The following is a 21896-nucleotide window of genomic DNA, read 5'->3' as shown; positions in this document are numbered from 1 at the left end:
TTCCTGTGTCACTCTTCATCTCCCTCAGTGATGTTGCCTGGGATGAACTCAAAAATTAACTGCTTACATTTGCATCCTGCCCATAGAGCTTGCCACTGCCAGGACCTAAACAGAACAGAGCTCTTCCTGCACTAACTTTGAGGCCTCGCCATAACGAGCTTCCACATCTGTCTATCCTAGGAGGTCAGAAAGTTAGACACCAAAGCTGGTCAGTCACCTGTTGGACTCACCTCTGTGACCACGAGACACAATCACAGATGGCACACCAAACATCACATCTGTGATCAACTCTAGGAGCAGGGCTCTATTTCTGACTGGGTCATCTGTGTTTATTGAATACTTCTCAATGGCAGCTGGAATCCCATCCTCTGGTATATTCTGCAATGGATGAACAAAGTGATCACCTCCAGCTGAGCAGTGTGGCTTTTCCAGCCAATTGAGATGGATTCATCGATTGAGAGTTTTCTGTGCCCTATATAAATCCCCCCTGAGGTGATAAAATTAGAAAGCTGGGAAACATGGGCACAGAGCCTGAGTCTCAGTCTTTCTCTGGTGAGGCTGGAGTGACAATCAGGGACCCTGTAGGGGTCTGAGCTAGGTCCTCTGCATATACAGGGTGATTGTTTGACTTGAGGCTCCTGTGGGACTCCCAACAGTGGGAGCCAGTGTGTCTCTGACTCCTTTGCCTGCTCTTGGGACCCTTTTCTCCTACTGTGTTGCCTTATCCAGCCTGATATGAGGGTTTGTGCCTAGTCTTGTTCTAATTTGTTACACCATATGTGCTTGATACCCCAGTGAAGGCCAAGGCCTGATATTTTTTTGAATGGAAATGGAAGAGGAATGGATATGGTGGGGGTTGCTGGGAGGAGTGGAAGAAAGGGAAACTGCAGTTAGGATTTAATGTATGAGAGTAGAATAAAAAAATAGAAAGAGAAATGATTGGTAATTTAGGCCACTCCCTCATCCAGTACCAGGGATTATAAGATTCTTACAAAGAAATACGCAGACTTCTTCAGGAGCGATGTGACCGTCTCCTTGTCCAGTTTTACGTCAGTTGGTGGAAATTCCATTAGCTGTTTAAAAAATAGTTCAGTAATTATGAATGCTCAGAAATGAACAGGAAGAGACAACCAGGAAAACCATCCTGCCTATTGTGGGATGAAGACTCTAGCTTCTCATTGAAGACTCCTGGGTATGGATCTCCCATGAGTTTAACAAAAATCAACAAAACAATTGGATTTGTATATAGAAATTGAAGGAGTCAGATGAAGATATTTATATACTTATTTATCAGGCTAGAGGAACTATGTTCCCCTAGGCGTTTGGAGAACATTTAGACAAGGGCAAGTTAGAAGCAGAGAGACCAAGATAGAGGAACAGGCTGGGCACTTACAGACACTGCTGACTGAGGAAGTCACCATTTCAACCATTAAGGCTGTGTTCTTTGATGACATCTGAAGTCCCCCAGTGACAGTTATGTAACTTTCAGCATGTACTCATCCTATCAGGAATTCTACTCTTAGAACCCTGATTTTAGCATTGTTTCAGCAACTTAAGACCCTATGAGCTCTTTCTATGCCTGCCTGACAAAGCCCAATGCTTTCAAGCAAAAATTACACTTTCCCTATGGACAACCAACTGATGGCAAGACTTGTCCCTGGCATTTCTTTTACATAAGTCACTATAGAAACTGGCAATTATGTGTTGTCAAACCAAAAACATCCCTACCCTTGGTGTCAAGGATTTGAGTCCAGGTCATGTTTAATCTTTACCTCCCAGTTAATTATATTACTGGGTAAACCCTGCCCTGTTTTAACCACTGTTGGTGAGTTCTGTAATCACTAAAGAAGAAAACCTCTTCTTACCCATTAGAAACAAGTCAGTCAGATCACCTTTGTGAACATTGTCCTTGAGACACTGAGAGAACCCATAGGACCCGTGAGACTTGATGGGCCAAGTACAAATGTGTCTTTCTGTGACCCAGCCTGATGCTCTCAACTCCTTTCTTGAATTTTTTTGGTTATTTCATCTCACAATTATGGTCTCTACAGGCCCAGAATCCTCGGAATTCCAGAATTCATTAAGGAAAAGATGACATGTTCCCAGGCAACATTTCTCAGGTTACAGGTTAGGTTATTCCTAACAAGGGTTTCCATGAAAGAATCAACACATAACAATAGGGAGAGCTGCCCTGGACACCAAGCAAGACTTGAACAAAGAGCTTATGGGTGCAGAGTTGGATGAGTAATTTGTAGGAGGAGGGGCACCTGTCAAACAGTTCCATTTATGCTCACATTTGGCAGGATCCAGCCAAAGTCTTGCTTGTTGATTCCCACTAAAAAGGGGACAGTGTTGAAATTCTTTTCATCCAGAATCCTTTCTGGAGCCTTGGGCAGCACCACTCCATCAATCACAGTAGGCATAAAGGGATAGAGCTGGAGAAAAGAGCAGAACAGTGTCAGTGATCATTGGCATCTCCTTCTCTCCCTGTCCAAGGGGCAGCTGGAGCATAGACCCCATGACTGCAGCTGGAAAATAGACCCTATGACTGAAGCTGGAACATAGACCCTATGATTGCAGCTGGAACATAGAACCCATGACTGTAGACAGAAACTCAGGGTGTCTTAGATGGGAGCTGAAGGTCTAGAGTCACAAAGACCTGATTATGGACATCTTTCTATAGCAAGGTAATGGTGGCAAGGAAGAAGGGGATACTTAACTCAAATTTAACATGTGTCACGTATGATATATTTCATTTGTAGCACATCACCTACAATTAACCCTCACTATTCCTTACACTATTATAGTGAGTTATTCCTCCCTATACCTTAGATCTGCAAGGTTATCATGAACATTGAATTAGTGATCCTAAGCCATTACTTCAGGGGAAATGCAGAATGCCTGTCACCACAATGGCAGCACCTTTATATTATGTGTGAAGTCCTAGTTAAAGACACAATATATTACGTAGATTTTTAAAAATAATTAATTGACCTAGGATTTAGTAAACCACCAAGTGGGCAGAACTCACTATTTCTCTCCTTTCCCTACCCCATAACAAGACACTACATTTCTTCAGCTTCACAATCATGCTCTATGATATGAACTTTTCAAATTCATTATCCTTGTGTGAAGTTTAACCACATACTTCTACAAGATTAGATGGTTCCTTACCTTTTCCAAAGTCTTGTCACAAAATGTAGGTACCACATGATCACACCGCAGAATGACCTCATCCTCTGACAGGCAAACATCCTCCCCCTATTTTGGATGCTGTTTCATTAACACTGACTTCATGCAGGTCTAATCCCAGGACTGTCTGGGCCATGGGGTAGAACACCATAGAGTAGGAATCCTGATACCATCTTCCACTTTCTCTTTTATCTTAACAATGACCAAGACCCGAAATATAGATCAAAAGTTTTTCTTCAGGATGGAATTCCTCAAGAGGGACAGATAATTTGCTGTATAGCAGCTCATATCTTTCCACATAATGAATACTTCCTTAAACTTTGCCAAATGGTTAAAGTCTCATTTTGGCCTCTCAGACATTTAGGGGAAATGATGGGATCATCAGGGAGGAAGTGAAAAGCAGAAGTGTAGGAGGCTGCATAACTGATTTTTCCACTCTGGTCACTGCTGGGAGGTAGGTGCAAGGATGGAAGGAACAAGATGGAGGGTTCTGTTGGAGTTTCCCTGGCATAAGATACAATGTGGTAGCCTCAGGATTGACATCTCAGGCCCCTCCCTACAAACCTCCTGAGCCCTGTGTCATCTTGAGAGGTTTGTGCTCAACAATGGCTCCCAAGACTTTTTGCTAGCAATCTCCTCATTTTGATAGTGAAAAGTTATAATGTCATCTCTTCTCACAGGACTAGTTTTTGAGCAAGAAATGCAAATAAGAAAAGGATAAAGAATTGCTGATTTGGATCACTGAACTGGCCGTCAGGGCAGCAGGGCCAGCCATGACTCTGGTTTCCTTGGTTGTGTTAAATTTGCTGCTCCAGGCCTCAACAGTACCCATAGGAAATTAGTATGATTCCACCATGGGGAATCCAACCAACTGTAGTTAGTTGAAGACTAACACTGGATAGCTGCAAACCATAAACCATCCTTACCTTTTTGGTATCTCCTTGTAAATCAAGCTTAAAGAGGTTCTGTGGAAACAAAGAGACATTATGGTGGTCAATGTTCCTGGTATAAAATCTGATCATTTGGGCTGTGCTCTTAGTTTCTCCTTGGCTGAAGTAAGAGAACCCCACATGGGGTCATCTCTTCATGGTACAAGGAGGAGCATGGCTTGGAGGGGAGCAGCAGAGAGTGTGTGCTTCATAGGGAAGCCACAGAATGGAAACGTAGGTGTGGATTTTCAGGGATATCTTCTGAGCACCCAGATCCAGAAACATACTAAGATATTAGTTTTTAAGGATTCTTTTTCAACCCATCCCTTTTCCTGTTGAAGGCTTCAAAGAATGTGTGCTCTCACAACAGAAAACTGACTCCTAGAAGCTCATTTCTAGCACACACACACACACACACACACACACACACACACACACACACACACACACACACACCAATAATTAAAAAGGAGAGGTCAAGAATTTGAAAGAAAGCAAGAGGGGCATGAAGGAGGAAAGGAAAGGCAGAAATGATGCAATTGTATTTAATTTACAAAACTAAAAATTATTTTAAAAAAGTAAGCACAAAAAATGCATTTGGCACACTCCCCCCAATAGGTAAAAATAAAAAAATAAATATATTTTTTTAAAAAAAAAAGAAAATTCCAGCCTGCATCACTTTAGTGTCAGATGACAGAAGACTGAATGAAGCCTGGGTCTAAGCTTGGAGAGCAAGTTCACTAGACTACACACCCACCATTTTCTGCATGACCTCCAAGAGCTCGTCCTCTGTCTTCTGTCGAAGGCAGTGAACAATGACAGCAGATGTGGTTGTTTTGCACCCAGCAATAACAGCAATTTTCTGCATGAGATAACAGGCAACAGCAGAGGTCGTGAGCAGCATTAGTATCCACCATTTGTGTAGACAGTGGGTTTTGTCCTAAGCCCCATCACTAAAGGCAGGAAAGCCTTCCTGAAAACACTCTAGACAAGCCGGTGTGGTTTCTGGAACCCATGAATTATTGTTTTGTTTTAATTATAATTCTGACATTAGATATCAATGAGCCACTTACATATCTGATTGTTTCCTTATAACTTTAAAAATGAACAAAATATCAAAATATCTCAAGAGAAGCCATGCACAGACAAGTGAGAGCCAGGATTCATGATCTCACTGTTTAGTTCAGATCCATTTGCTCACTTTCAGGTCATTTGACTTCAGCTTCCAGCACACAGTGTATGAGAACCAATATAGATGGCATGCACCCATTTCAGCACGCAACCTGTCCAGAACTGCAAGTCATCTGAGTAACATGACTCAGAGGAAGACAGGTGAGGTACCAGCAGAATGTGGCTTAGATGAGACCATAAAAGCCCTTCCGGTTCAGCCACTCTTACTTCAGGAATCCCTTGAGTTGAATCTCACAAGTAGTAAGACACCCCCACCTGCACCCCTGTCTAGGCCTCAGGAAATCAGACAAAAGGACACAGGAGTTGTCCAAGTTGGGGCTTACTTCAGTCAATGAAGTGACATCCTCCATGAATAAACCAGAAGTGAAAACCACACCACTCTCAGAAATGGCTCTGTGGAAGAGTTTCTTGGCCAGAGGAGACAACACCTGGAGGGAAGGAGAAGAGGAGGAAAGAATTTCTATGCACAAAATGGCCAGCTTACCCTTTTTATAATAATTTTTGATTATAGTTGTGTAATTTACCCCTTCCCAATCCTCCATCCCACCTCTCCCACATACCAACTCCTTGCTGAATTCTCAAATCCATGGTTTCTATTTCTTATTGCCATTTAAGATTCCTTCTACCCTCTCCCCTACCCCACTCATTCACCTAGGGACTGCAGTGATCTCTGGAAATAAGGGAACTTGTCATTCTTGGCCTGGTTCTGAGACCTGGGATCTGAGATCCCCACAGATCCTCAGTGTAGTGGAACCAGAATATACAAAACAGAAAGTGTATGGCAAGTGCCATCATGATGATCTAAACTACCTGAAAGATAGTTTTGGCAATTCCTAGCCACAAATTCTGCGATGGAATATTTATTACTCAGAACTTACCAGAAGAATAGGGGTCATGATAAAAATGGCTGAGGATAGAGCTTATGGGACAGCAACAGGAAATTGAAAGAGAGGAAGCAGGGAAGCAGGAAGGGTGAGGGGAAGTGTGAAATGGTCAGAGGTACAGAAGATATTTAATATTGTGTTTTTTATGGTGGAAACAATTGGAATACTTCAATATCCATATATTAGGATATTGAGTAAACAAGCAATTTCTCAATGTGGAATTTTGTACAATTATAAATCATAGTGTTATGTAATAATGCTTTGTTTAGTGAGATATTTGTAACACAGTACATTATTAAGGAAAATTACACTGAAACAATGGAATTTAATTAAGACTATATGGAATCAGATAATGGAAGGAGACATGACAAAGAAATGATGAAAGATGGATCAATAGATTATAGATAGATGCATAGATCAATGGACAGATGCTAGATGTATAGATGGATGCTATAGATAGGTGATATCAATAGATAATACAAGGTTCTTAGATGATCAGTAGATGCAACTGGATCATAGGTTGTCAGATTTATACACTGATTCAGAGAGGGAAGTGTGTGTGTGTGTGTGTGTGTGTGTGTGTGTGTGTGTGTGTGAGAGAGAGAGAGAGAGAGAGAGAGAGAGAGAGAGAGAGAGAGAGAGAGAGAGAATAGCAATAGATACCTTTGCTCAAGTGTGAGTTAGCACTTAGTAGTGTTTTATGGGCCACAAAATTTTTCTATTTCTTAGCTTCTCTTAGAATTTCCCTAAGTTCCATTCTCCACATCAGCAAGGCATTTATATCTCCATGCATTTGTGTCTCACATCCGCTGCTAGGGCTTGCCCATCTTACTTCTATCCATTCCTCTTCTTGTCCATACGCCAAGCAAACCTCATCCCCCTGCTCCAGAGTCAGCTGCCCTCCCTCTAGGGTATTGGCAAGTCAAAAGAACGTCTCAGAGTTCCCTGCTGGCTTTCAGCATGTGGGGCCTTAGCATGTAGATCTGCATATGAGCCTAGAAATACTTCTTCCTGTTTGTGGTTTATACTCAACTCTACTTACAATTAGAAGTGGTGAGTCTTGATGCTAAATATTTAACAAGGGGGAAATTAACCAAGTGAGAATACTAGAATTGTCATTGTCCCAAGCTGTAACTGGACATGCTTATGGCTCTAGAAAACAAACCTGGAGAGTGAACTTTCTAGAAGCCAAAGTGTTAGTTTGTTCCTTAACTCCTCCACATCTACTGTCCTGCAATAAATAGATTCCTGAGCTTCTGTATTCAAAGTAAAGATGCCTGTGTTCCTTGGAGATGACTGGTCTCCAAAGGTCCCATCAGCAAATTCACCAAAACTAGGCATGTATTGCCTGGGACACTCACAAGAACAGAGACGCTTTCACCTCCTGCTGACTCTCCAAAGATGGTCACAGAGCCTGGGTCTCCTCCAAAATTGGCAATGTTGTCTTGAACCCAGCGCAGTGCAGCCACCTGGTCCAAATGACCCCAGTTTCCCCGGCTGTGTTCATCCCCTGTGCTGCAAGAAATTATAAGAAGACATGAATAGCAAGGGTCTCAGGTCCTCAGATGGACTGGGGTTCCTCAATGAACATTCTAGAACCAGGCTACACTTTAATGGCTGACACAGAACTTCATCTGCCTCTCATCCCTACATTGATCTTCATGGGGCTCTCGCTATTTCTTTCAGCAACTATGTATGAGTATCCATCATCCATCCATCCAACTGCACTTTTGGGACACCAGAAGACAAAATCTGACTGCATTCATTTCACACCGTAGACCACAAACCAACAGATTAAAAGGGAGTATCATTCCACTGGAAAAAGAAAGTCACAAGAAAGAGGGAAAAGTAAAATAATGAGGTAGTATTGAGGTCTCATGACTAGGGAAGGTCTCACTGAGACAGTGGCATTTGGTATAGACCTAAGTAAAATTAATATGGGTCTTATTAGCATCCACTGCTACACCCAATCCAGTAGATTCTGTGTGACAAGTTCCACAGACTGAGGTGATAACTTTAAAAGAAGGAGGTTTCCTGGAAACAGTTGTGGAACTCAGCCTGAGAAAAATATTGTGCTGTGATTCTTGTGGCAATTTCTGTTTGTTCTTCTATTCCTTTTTTTCACATTAACGAAATGTTCCTAAAAGTCTATGCTGACATTTCAAAGAAAAGAAATAGATAAGAAACATCCCCTGAAATGTGGTCACTAGCCATGGCCTCATCTCAGGAATAACCAGTGCTTTCCAAATCATTCATGTCATTCACATAAGCACAAATAGTAAGAACTTTCCCAACAGTAAAATTCCATATGGCTATACATATGTCATCGAGAGTGGGCTTAAGTATCTGGTAAAGAAAAATTTTAATAAGAGTTTTAATAATAATAATTTATTAATAAGAATTAATTTATTAATAATTTATTAATTTAATAATAATTTTAATAATAGTTAAAATAGCTCAATATTTTCAAAAACTCACAAGAACTAGGCATAGATGTTAAACAATAACTGACCATAAATATACTAATTTGATTTAAAAAATATGAGGTTAGCCTTGTATAATCCTATGTTAATCAAGGAAAGTCCTATGTTTTGATTAACCAAGGACAATTTTGTGTTTTGATTAGCCCTGAATGATCCTATGTTTTGGATTTCTGTGTCACTGTCCCAAGTAACAATAATGTCATATGTTTGGGTTTGCTTAACAAAAACATCCCCTGAGAAAATTTATCTATTAAAAAAAGCCTTGTTTGAGAATTGAAAAATACACTCAGATTCAAACTACCTCTGTGTTTGTTTCTGTTTGTCACAGCCAAATCCTTACCCAACCTTCTTCGAGGACCCTCATCCCGGGACTCCTATAGATGGCTGGGGTGGTCCATGGCATAGAACATCAGTTTTCAAAATGTGGGTCATAACGCTTTTGCTGGTCACAAATCAGATATTTATATTATGATTCATAATAGTAGCAAAATTGTAGTTATGAAGTAGTAATGAAAATATTTATAAGTTACAAAATCCCTAGGGATAACAGTGTGAGGGTGGTTGTCATGAAATGCAGGTAGAACCAGACTGGGAGACTTGGCTAGAGTTCATGTGTTATTGTAAATAATGGGGACATTGTGCAGAGGACTGACATGACTCAGTCATTGCCCAGAGCATTATGGACACTATGTAGAACACCCTCACAGTAAATTAACAGGTTTATATAAACTAAGGATTTATAACAGGCTAAGACTTAGGGCTTTCATAAGTAAATAAAGAGAATGGACGCTGGATGTGGGCTAGGAGAAAATGAGGAGTCCTAAAGCCTTTTAGTCCAGATCACCCAGGAAGTTGGAGCTGTGAGAGCTATGCAGAGGATCTTATGGGAAACAAGCAAGGTCTTTGTTGTAGGGAACAATTACTTGTTGACAAAGGTCTTATGAAGTAGGATGGGCCCTGCACACAACCAGAGGGGAGATGAGGTGTTAGCAACAGAGGAGCACCTGGGGTTCAAAGGAAAGGTGAAGACTACAAACAGGGAATTGTGTTAAGTAATTCTGGGGCCATTCGCAGCTAGTAAAGAGGGAGACACATAGAGCCTGACCACAGAGTAGGGAAGGACTACCTGAGAGGGAGCCACCAGCCAAAGCCATGAATGGGAGCATCTTAAAGAGGCCAGAATAGATTGTCTGTGGCTGATGCAGTGAGCCACATGAGCTTGGGATGAGCACTCATAGAGGTCATAGTTGGCCTTGACAACAGCCTGGCAGTGTGGGTAGTAAAAAACTTGCCTGCAGCACCACTAACTGAGTTCCCTCTTCTTCCATATTTTCCTATGAGAAGATGTCAAACATTCAAGGGCAATGCTGGTGCTGATGCTGTCACAGAGGAATGCAGTGAGCTGCGCTGCACAGGCAAAAATGGATGAGTACTAAAACAACAGCAATGGCAGCGTGAAGAGTTGGTCTCCCAAGGCAAGCACAAGTTTGGTGAGTAGAATAAACATCCTGAAAGGGAGCCCAGGAGGAAGAGGACCCGTGTGGCTGGGGAATGAAGAAGGATATTATCCAAGAAAGACAGAACTGTGAACATCTTGGAGAAACTTAGCAAACATCTTCATGAAGAAGGACATCACTAATGCCTTTTTGATTTTGCTGTTTTGATAGTTTGGATATGATTGATGTGACAACAGTTCATGTGCTGGGGGGTTGGTCCCTAAGAAGACAACAGCATTATGCAGTGTTAGAATTTGTAGAAGGTGAGGCCCAGTGAAAGGTAATTAGGTCATTGGACACACTGAATTCTTTTAGGGTCTGTGTGTTCGGGGAATCAGGTTTCTTCTTGAGACAGTGAGCTTGTACCTGTGTAAGTATATGAGTGCTAATAATTTCTTTGTCAACCTGAAACAAGCTAGAATCACCTGGAAAAAGAGAATAATAATTGACAAAATGCCTCCACTCCATTAACCTGTAGGCAAGCTGCTGGAGGCATTATCTTAACTAATGACAATGGATGGGTCGACCCAGTCTACTGTGTGTTGTCCTCCAATATATGAAAAGTAAGATGGGTGAACCTTGAAAGCTAGCCAGTAAGCGCATTCCTCCATAGTCTCTGCTTTAGTTCTTTTCAAAAATTTCTGCCCTAACTTCCCTCAGTGATCAGCTATGATTCAGAGGTATAAGCCAAAAACCCCTTTCTTTCCTAAGCTGCTCTTGGTTTTGATATTTTATCACAGCAATAAAAAGAAATCTAAGATGTTTACCTGTCCCTCCCTTCTCCCCAGCTTATTGTCTTCCCATGTGCTTTGCCCTTTATCCTACAGACTAAAGTTCTTTTCCTCAACTGCTGCATTGTAAGGCAGAGCCTTTCACCATCCAACTCTGCTGCAATAGCCCAGTCTGTTTGGTGACTGTGGGCACTCAGATTCTATGCCTAATAAACATGTCTTCTTTATCATCAATCAATTTCAGATATGTTGCTATTTAAAAAAAAAGACTAATGCAGGTCTAATAAGGCAGATACAAGTGTCCAAAACCCTACCTGAAGAATCCCCAGATGCTCAGGCGATACTGAATGGCCACCACCACCACATTTTCATGGGCAGAGAGGGCCAGTCCATCATAGGTGGATGCTCCACCCACTACCAGTCCTCCTCCATGGATCCACACCATTACCTGCACAACAAGAAAAGAACCATCCTGGTCATAGGAAGTAGAATTGAGAAGGAGCTCAGGTTTTCTGGTTTGGTTTTCTTGTTCAGACCCTGGCTGGAAAAGACCACCACTTAAATTCAAGGAGTGGAAGCAGGTTGGAAAAAGGTAGTCTCTGTCCTCATCTTGCCTGGCTAGGCCCTGGAGGTTATCATAGTCATCTTCCTCTACTTTTCCCAATGGATCCTCCCTGTTCAGTGTCTATTCAGGTCTTTTCAATGTAAGAAGCCTTATCAGGGCTGGAGAGATGGCTGGGTAGTTAAGAACACTGGCTGCTCTTTCTGAGGCCCTGAATTCAATTCCCACCAGCCACATGATGGCTCACAACCATCTGTAATAAGATGTAGTGCCCTCTTCTGGCCTGTAGGGAAATATTAAGGCAAATACTGTATATATAGTAAATAAATCTTTGCAAAAAAAGAAGCATTATTATGGGAAACAAGGGAGCCAGAATATCACGTGCTCTCTACCACTGTACCATCTTGATGTCTGAAAATAAGCCAGAGGCAATATTCAAATTTTACTTTCAGCACTGTTAATACTAATGTACCTGATGTATTAAGTTCCACACACATCCTCAATGACATCCCTTCCCAATGGTCCCTCTCTCTGTAGCCTCTGCACACTCAAGTTCCCCCCATCCTGAAAATCCCTTTTCACATCCACATCCTCTATAAAGTCTTCAATCATTTCACTACATGAGTACCTAGAACTCATCCATGGTGAATAGACTTGAGACCAAGGGAGCACACAAAAGCCTCTAATTCATGACTCCTGTATTTTAATATTCATGTTTTATACAACTGAGAGAGGATAAAGTTATAATGTTACATAATGTTATATATATATATATATGTATATATATAATTTATTTATATAACATTACTAATAAAAATAACAAAATATTCAGTGAGAGTATTCTGAGTAATTTAAAATGATTATCTAACCACAATGTAGATACTTATACTGTCCACCTTGACAGATAGGAAAATAGGTTAGGTAAGCATGAAATGCCACCCTAATGAAAGCTGGAGATAGGACCTGACTCAGCCATCTGGCCCCAGTGGCTTCACACTGATTGCCCATCTCTTGCCATGGCTCATGGCCACAATTCAGTAAGCTGATGCTGGATGGGAATTGGAACCCCTACAGCTCTAAGGCATTAACAAAGAGTCTGACTACAATCCTTTCTTTCTGGTGCATTGCTGCTGCTGTCCTGCCTACTGAACCAGGACTGGCTTGGTAGTCACCCTCAAGTGTTCACACAGCTGAGAAGGTAAACCATGGTTTGGCCCTTCAGCAATGAAATGTAGACCAAGAATTCAAACCCAGACCCTGTGGTCAAGGCTTGTGGGCATTGCTAGGGAGTGTCCTACCCCCAGGCTCACTATTTCTAGTCCTATAGGACTGATTATATCCAAGGAAAGACTGAGTCAAGTTCATCTTGAGTAAAGACTGAACTCAAGGGCTGGTTGGCATTGACAGCTGAAAAAGTTGTGATGTGTGTGCAGACCACATGACAAGGCCCTGGCAGCAAATGCTCTCTGCAATGGTCTATGTTCCTATTTCCTCTGACCCAGAGTGTCTGTGTAGCCACACTGAGTCCAAAACAGAGGCAAATGAATGAGTGGGAATGAGATATTTTATCACCTCCTTGTGCAAACTATGCATGTTTAGGACCAAATACTATTCTCGAGATCACAGCCTCCTCCTTCATTTTGAGTTCTATCCTAGTGGATGCTCAGATATTGTGTGGGTTCTCACAACCTGTATTATTCCACTTCAAGGATCATCTCTTTTATAGTAGTCCTCCTTAAGACTCTGGCCTAGGGCTTGGGAGATGGCTCAGCCTTTAAAGTTTAGGCTCACAACCAAAAATATAAGACTCTGACCTATAACTGGCAACATATCCTACTTCTGCCTCTTAATTTCTATGGGAAATGCTGATTCACCTGGCTATCAGTACATGCCGAAGGCAACTAGGGAGTGGAAGGAGCTACAATAAAATCACAGATAGTTGGCAACAGACATGAGAAGTGCTTATGAGATTGCCCCAGACTCCTCCCTCCACACAGCTATCATGGACCATGAGAGTTTCCACCTGGCAGTTGCCACAGGTAATGTGGGGAGAAAAGCACCACGCATCCCCCTTGCCAGCTCCTGCCTAGGAGCACAAGTGCAAAAACAGAAGACTTTGGCTCTTGTCCAGGGATCCCTTCCTTCGGTGCCCTCCCTTCCCCACCTGAATCTCAGTTTCTCTATCTGTATAGAAAGGCTTGGTCTGTACATTTTTCTCTAAGATTCCTTCTGGCACCAACATCATTGTAAATTGTGTCTTGGCTGCTCTGGGGTCAGATCCTAACGTAATAACTGAAAGCTGAAAGCAGCCCTTTTCCTTTTAGTAGCATAAGAGGGCATGCAAATGAGGGTGTAATTCCAGGTGCTCAGCAAATCTGATATTGATGGGCAACCATGAAACAAGGACAGGTGTGGTCAGAGGAAACCTTCACTCAATCTGCCCATGCTGCCCTGTGCCCAGCTGCTGCTGTTGTCTTCTAGTTGCACAAAGATCTAGATGCTGGAACTCAGAAGTCTGAGTCACTGGGCTCCACACTTACTGGCAGCCTGTTTCTATTCTTCCTTAAGTCAGCAGGAGTGTAAATATTCAGGTAGAGACAGTCTTCAGAAAACTGCAGGTGAATTTTCTCCTTGTTGTTTATTAGGAGGTCATTGACCATTTGACCTTCAGCTGCATCTTGGGAGCACCTAGGAGGAGATAAAAAAAAAAAAAAGTAATAGTAGATGCTCCTCCAGAACAAAGCTGAAAAGGTCACCTTGAAGGCTTGACACTGTGAATAGAGCTATTTTCACTGGACCAGAATTAGATGTAATTGCTAAGAGGGTATCTAAGAATACTAGTGGGAACTGGGACTCTAATGGTCTCTCAACTCCGAATATGGAGATCAACTTGATGCCTCACCCTTTCCAGAGAGCCTCTGGGAAGCTCTGAACCAAAGACAGAAGTACTCATATAGTGCACTGCTCTGGGAGATGATAGCTCAGATGTGCTTTGTACAGTGGGCTGCAGGATATCTGTGCTCCTCCATACTCTACCTCTTTGGAGACTTCTATTAACCAGAAGGGCTACCTCCAATGACAACCTGCTGCAGGACAGGAGTGATAGCTTTGTGGAATAAACTCATAAGAACTGCTTTCTATCCTGCTATAGCCACTGATGAGGTGGATGACCTTGGGTGAATTCAAGCTTTGCTCTGGGTCCCAAACTTCCTGGTCCATGTGAGCTGAGTGCTTAAGGGGTGGAATATCAGGCTTTATATCATCTTTTTATCCCAGAAATCACTGCTGTACTCTGTGATGACAGATTACAGGGGTAAAAAGGTAGTAATTGTGTCTGGCACTGATTTAAACTTTCCTAATGTACAAACAGCAAAGCATCCCTACACATGGATTCTATTTTTACTCTCAGATTGTGGATGAGGAAACAAAGAGAGGGAAGTTTGAGAGTCTGCCTAATGTCACACAGCTAGGATGATCTAGGCTGTGAAATGCTTTTAATTTAAGTAAGTAGCATTATCCAATCTTATGTGACACAGATGAAAGTCACACTGGCCACTGTATGTCTAAGTGAGGCTCTCAGCGCCCAGATGATGAAGTTGCCTTGAGGCTAAAGTGAAACCAGAAAATGTATGTCTAGTCCCTTGTTCTCTGGAGGCTTTATTAAGTCAACAAAAGCAATAATTCAAATTAATTCAAAAGTAATAATTCAATCTATTAAAATGATAGAAATTCAATTTCACTAATATTCAAATAAATTCCACAACAATAAAATCAAATTTATTGTTGTTCTAGGTATTATATTTTATCTTGTTTGCCCAAGAGTCACAGGTTATTCATTTTTTATTTATACATATGTGTATGTATATATGAGGGTATACACACTGTGTAATACTGCCCGTCAGGTCTGAAGAATGCATTGGATGATCTGGAGCAGGATTTATAGGCAGTTGTAAACCACCTAATGTTGCTGATGGGAACTAAACTCTGGTCCTTTACAAGCTCAACAACTGCTCTTAATTGCTGAGTCCTCTTTCCAGTACCCACAAATTATCCTTTTAATAGGTCCAAGCACTGGCAGGTGTCTATGAATGAATGTTCTTATATGTCCATGGAGGAAGCTGACAGACTTAGATATTCTTGGAGTAACACTTAACAAAAGGCTCTTACTCATTCCTCAGAAATTTCTTGGAACTGACCCTAAAACAGACACCAATATGTACAATTATTAGCCAAAATATTATAGCATCATTTATACCACCAAGAACACCAAAGACAATTTCAGGACACCAAATTAGAGACTGAGTAGATATATTTCAGTTCCCTGTTGGCTTTTGTGTTGCTATTAAATATCAGGCTATGATAATTAGTGACAGAGTGGCACTGATGGCAACTATAAGCCTGGAGGCAACCTAAGCTATCTGAGTGTATGAATCATTTTCTGAGAAATAGACAACAGGTAAATGACTGAAAAGTAATATTAATGTTATAATAGCAGTTCTCTTGTGATATGGATATTGCATGTGGTTTTTGTTTTCTTAAATTTACTTCTGCATGTTTCTGGACTTGCTTGCAGTACATGAGTACATTTGGGATCAAAACTTAAAAACAATATATATGATATCAGAAAAGAAGGCAGCCAGAGGAGGAACCTTGGGTAGCCTCATATGTCCCTTACTTAGGAGAGAAACATTAGAAGTGATATTTGTGAATGTCTTGGGTTCTCTGGGGGTGGCTATGAGTCAATATAGAACTGTAATTTTTCAGGATAGTTGGGCACAGAAACCACTGTTCAAATTGTTAGTGGGCAGCTAGACACATCTGGGAGGGGATTCTCTTCTTCATGTCCCCTCCAGCTTTCAGCAAAGAAGAGATTTCACTAGGATAGATAACACTGGAATATCTCATTTCCTTACTTATATTCTAATGTATTGAATTATTTATTTATTAATGTCTGTGCTTTCTCTAGTCTCTTCCTTGTACTAAAACACAGCTCAATGATTCTAGGAGTTTGAGTTTGGCTCAATAGTGTGTCTTGATACTGGAGCACACCTGGTTCAAGATGGGCACTCAATGCACAGGTGCTGTACAGGGGACTCCAGAAAGCTATTGTGGTTCAGAAATTATTCTATAGTATTCATGAAGGACTCCAAAACAATGTATAGCAGATCAGAGAATTGATTTGATTCCTTTCTGATTCATTCAGAGATTTATTTCCTAACTGCAAGAGTGGCTTACATAGGAGGGTAGGAGGTGACATTCTTCACAAAGTTCCAGGGCTCTGGAGACTGTGGTGGAGAAAACCTCAGGGATCCAAGAGGGGGCTTGGCAAAGGGAACTCCCAGAAAGACGGCCACAGGCTGTGAAAATCCTTCTAAGTTCACATACTTCCCCAGGACTTTGCCATGAACGGTGTTCACCACAGGTGCTGAGGATGGGTGTCCTGCCATACAAAGAGATGACACATAAATTCATCTGAAGAAAAAGGTCAGATCTGTGTTCTAGGCAGGTTTGGGCACTTTCAAAATGTGGCATTGAATAAATCACATGAACTTTTATAAGTCTCATTTCCTTCTGACATAAAAGGACTAAGAGGAAAACTACTCTCATTTGAGAACACCAAATGGAAAAGCAAGCTGAAATTGAAACTAGAAAAGCATCTATCAAAAGGTCACTGCAAAGCAAGGATAGTCTGAGGTAAACAAGACTTTGGTTTCCCTCTTAGAAGCCTGTGGAGACTCTTATCCAATAAGATCTTGGGGAGAGACTCATATTGGATGATGGAACAAACAAGAATTTATCCCTCATGTCACAATGGCTGAGCAAATTCTGAGATGAAAGAGGTACATCCTGTGAAAAGAACCAGGTAGATGCCATAGGAATTAGAAGAACGAAAAAGCCCTTCTGAATGGTGTCACCACATTAGAACTGGTACTTGAGGAAGTTAGGAAAGATGAAAGGCTAAGGGATAACCAAGCAAGAAGAAATAAGAGTAAGACAGATTTAACACAGGGCATGGCTATGAAAGAAGGTTAACATATCACTGCTGTCAGAATTCTGTAGGAAGGGTAAGATAATTTAGGATGAACAGGTGCAAGTTAGGAATGAGGATAATATTAGGTTTCATGCCATGGAGTAGTATGCAGCAGTAACAGTTTTGGTCCCAAGAACACAGTGGTCTTCTAAAATACTCTGGTGCCTCTGTGTAGGGCCATCTAAAGGTAAAGGGCACTAGATGTCAGGCCCTGTCTGAACCATTGGCTCCATTCTTGCTATGCAGGCATCTTTCCTCATGGCCTTGCATCTTCCTCATCTGTCTTCCTTCTAACTTCTGTGGGATCTGAAGATACCAACCTGGTCTTCCATCAAGAGACTACACCTCACCATCAACAACCCTGATGTTTCATCATTTGCTTACTGGTCATGTTGTTAGAGTATCACTGTATACAAATGCTGTGAGTGAAAAGCACATGTCCTTAAAATGTGTACCCAAAAGAAAATTCCAGACTCTTATCAAATAGAAAAAATAGTGTGTGGCACTGGGGAGTCTTCACGGGAAAGTAGCTTATAAATTGGTATCCATGACACATGGTTAAGAGAGCCAACCCCATAGTGTGTACATTTGGGTTATTTTTCCTTGTTTCTGATTCTAATTCTAATTTATTAATAAATAAAATCAAGAAAAGATTGGAGTAGAGATGAGCATTTGATGCCCAAGTTAAGATGTTTTGATTTAATGGCATTTAACTGATGATGTATGTTTTTACTTTAAGATCATTAAATTAGTGGGACATAATCCCACCCAAAGTCTAAGATGAGCTTTATAGATATGAGAGCCATTAACACTGTAAACTCCCTGGCAAAATCCAAGTTACAAGCTTTGAGCCATGCAAATGTCATTAGAAGCCAATCCTTCATTTTTCTCCTTTTGAATTTTTTTTTTTTTTGCCATGTCACCAGATCCTGGACATGAGGAGATCCACAGATGGTAGCACTGCAGGTTGATGTTTTTCATGAACTGAAGACTTTTTTTTCTGAGGATTGGACCCATTTATAAATAGGAAGAAACTTCTCAGGAGAAAATAGGAGAAATACATGAGGAATGGAGAGTTGTTATCCTCCCTGATGTGGGACTAAAGTAAGGTTTAAAAATATACTAAAGTGTGAGTGAGTGACGCTGGCTCCTTCTGACATGATCACAGTGAGTGAAATATCTTGGTAAAAGATGCCACTATCCAGGGGTGATGGGACATGCTTGTGACTGAGACTGAGGTCCAAGGATCACCCCAAGTTTAGGCTAGCTTGGCATAAATAGACAAACTGAAGCAACAAAGAAAAGAAAATGTCACTGGGTTTGGTCATCTCAATACTAGAAGAAGGTCAGGAAGAATGACCCACTTGAAGTGAGAGTACACAGTGTGTGTACATTGACTCTATGGTAGGGAGAGGAAGTGTAAATGAAGAGAGATCCAAAGATGCAAAGCACGCATGGATACAGCTTAGAGCGAGAGCAGCCACCAGAGTGGTGTCAGGAGGACATGCACCATGGAAGCCTGGGCAGTGGGAGAGGAGGGGTTGGCAAAATTGTTGAGTGTCAGGATACAAATCACTTAGGTATGGAGGGGGATTAGTTTAGCGATGAACTTTCAAGTGTATTTGGTTATAATGAGGCTGGGTGACAAGAATATTACCAACACTTGATACCACTTACATTGTATGGAATGGTCACATACTGGAATCTCCTGTAAGCCAAATTTACATTTCAATTCTTTTAATATTCCCCAAAGTCTTGCTTGGTACTGTTAGTATGCCCATTTAACAGTTTGGAAGCATTGGGTAACCAGCAGCACTGAAGGATTCTTCTCCATATTCCTTTCTTACTGTTACTCAGTCTAGGCCTTTCTTAGTATCTTATGTGCACAGCAAATATAAGCTCAAGAAAAGATGAGGCTGGATTCCTGGGCCAGCAGGAGATCAGAGCATGAATTTCTAGATAACTTTGGGGAAGAGTATACGTTCTTGTGAGTCTAAATTCTCAGCTGATGAATGGAAGGACTCTATGTTGAGACTCAATGCTACACCACGTATTAACTGTAATTGAAATCTGGGTGGCTGACGATTTCACTTTTAGGACCCCATTACCCAGTAGGAACTATCACTCTTAGCATCTATCTAATCAAGAGTCTGTATCCTTGCCAATTCTTTTATCCAGACCTCATAGCATGTGACAGTCTCAGTCACAAGCATGTCCCATCACCCCTGGATAGTGGCATCTTTTACCAAGATATTTCACTCACTGTGATCATGTCAGAAGGAGCCAGCGTCACTCACTCATACTTTAGTATATTTTTAAACCTTACTTTAGTCCCACATCAGGGAGGATAACAACTCTCTATTCCTCATGTATTTCTCCTATTTTCTCCTTTTGCCTTCAACCCTTGAGCCTTACACCACAGAATCAAAACAGGTAGCATTCCCTAGTTTCCCTTGCAATCCAAACAAATCCTACACCTACTTACACTGCTTTGCCTCTGCATTCAGTAGAGATCCTAAAGAACACCTTGTCAAGACTCCCTACTCTTGTGTTTTCTGACTGAACCTGGTTCTTCTTCTTTGTTCTTCACCCAGTTCTATACCCATTCCTTTAAGAATTCCTAATAACAAATGCCTTTCCAATGGTCATCAGATCCTGGTGCATTGATCTGACCATATATTTTCTTTTAATCTACTCCATTTGGGATCTATCCTTATTTATCATCCATTTCTTACACTTTTTTCAACAACCACCATGCTACACACTTCACAAACAATCTATCTAATCTACCCTACAGTCCATTAAAGTAAGAAAACTGAGATGTCAGAGTTATTAGACTTTCCTAATTCCACTGTGTTCAGATCCAGGGAAACCCTGGTCTGGGTCACTCCAAAAAGGAATCCAGGTTGAGAGAGCAAAAACCCTACCAAATTAGGTCTGTCTTGCCTTTGTTATATACACATCTCTGTCTACCTACACCTGGAACAAATATTTTGACATGTATTTAAAAGAACTCACCCAATGCCACACAGGCTGATAGAGACACCAGAATCAGAGCACAAAGGCACATCTTGGAAAAGCAGGCTTGCAATCCAGTGAAGTCTTCAACTCTGGTCTGCAATAAGCGAGAATGTACTCACTGCTGGAGTACAGACCTCAATGCTGTGCTACAGACCCACCCAGAAATCTTGGCCATTAAGCACAATTATAAAATCCTTGATGACAGAAACTCCCTCCCTCTTTTAAGATGCTCCCAGGGCTATTCCTGAGATCTCTAAGCTACACCTCTTGCTAATTCTGCTTAACCTGGGTATTCACACACCCAGAGTTTGCCCTCTTTTGTTTGAATAGTCACAACCCAACTCTCAGATTATATATAGATGGCCAGAAATTGTTCCAGTAACTTTTTATTCACACATTTCTCCTACAACGCTCTCACCTCAGTGCTCTGTGACCTTCCCCAAGCCTGAACAATGCCTTCAGAAGAGTAAATCTTTAGTTGGGGGGGGGGTGTCCTCACAATAGATTAGGAATCATTAGAGCTCATCACAACCCCAGAGCTGCTCATTGCGTAGTTTAGAACATACCTCTTAGTTCTGTAGCCTGATATTTTCATGGTGTCCCAAGTGTGGTGGTGATCTTAAATTTGATCACCTTATCAAGCCTCCTTATCGAAGTCTAAATTAGCTTTGAAATATTTCTGCCAATTGGCCCCGCCTGATGTCACACACAACCAAGGTCAGGGAACTCACTAGCTTTAAGAGCGGGCATTATATTAGAATTAATTCCCTTAGAGTATGTGAACCACATTTCCCCAAATCCTTGGCTCCAATTATCTGTCTATCCATTATTTCATATCCATTATAAATAGTTACCATAATAAGTGACCCTTGAGAACTGTTGTGGATGGGAAGATGATTCCAAGACATAGACCCTTTTCCTCAAGCAACTCTCTGAACAGAAGTGCATCTGAGAGCTCCACCCTAGAGGGGTACAGTGTGAGGGTGCACCTGAGAGGGTCTGCTTTACAAGGTGCCAATGATTGAGGGAAGTGGCTCTAGTCTTCTTTCATGATGATTCTAAATGCCCTATCAGAGGATTTATTTCAAATAGTCTAGTAAACCTGACCCTTCACTCAAAGTGGAGATGAAAATCTCTAGGTACTGGCATGGAAATACAGACTTGTATCCTGAAGGGAAAATACAAGTCATAGATTATCGTGGTTGTTTGGGACATAGTCTGTTAGTTCTCCAAGAACTCAATGTAGAGTTTTCCCACAGGATGCAAAAACTCCAGGCCTAGGCATGTACTCAAGATAACTAAAAATGCCAGCCATACAAAAACTTCTACACAAATAACACTGTTATTTATAACAGTCTCAAAGTGGAGCTATCTTA

The 21896-nt window shown here is 41.4% G+C and overlaps 1 protein-coding gene across 1 annotated transcript in view; it reads right to left on the bottom strand.

Annotated features, from left to right (window-relative positions):
- LOC100770294 (carboxylesterase 1E-like) overlaps positions 1-20569 on the bottom strand; it is a 34521-nt gene extending 13952 nt beyond the window's left edge. Inside the window, exons 1-11 of the mRNA XM_027405607.2 lie at positions 20518-20569; positions 16704-16908; positions 14009-14156; positions 11221-11354; positions 7558-7711; positions 5636-5740; positions 4879-4983; positions 4119-4157; positions 2295-2435; positions 993-1073; positions 231-378 (exon numbers count right to left, since the gene is read on the bottom strand). Of these exons, the coding sequence (XP_027261408.2) occupies positions 231-378; positions 993-1073; positions 2295-2435; positions 4119-4157; positions 4879-4983; positions 5636-5740; positions 7558-7711; positions 11221-11354; positions 14009-14156; positions 16704-16908; positions 20518-20569 (1312 nt within the window). The remainder of the gene's footprint in view (positions 1-230; positions 379-992; positions 1074-2294; positions 2436-4118; positions 4158-4878; positions 4984-5635; positions 5741-7557; positions 7712-11220; positions 11355-14008; positions 14157-16703; positions 16909-20517) is intronic.
- Positions 20570-21896: the final 1327 nt, after the last annotated feature.

The sequence above is a fragment of the Cricetulus griseus genome, chromosome 3 (assembly GCF_003668045.3).
Source record: "Cricetulus griseus strain 17A/GY chromosome 3, alternate assembly CriGri-PICRH-1.0, whole genome shotgun sequence".
Taxonomy (NCBI): domain Eukaryota; kingdom Metazoa; phylum Chordata; class Mammalia; order Rodentia; family Cricetidae; genus Cricetulus; species Cricetulus griseus.
This window is presented reverse-complemented; position numbering and strand designations above follow the sequence as displayed.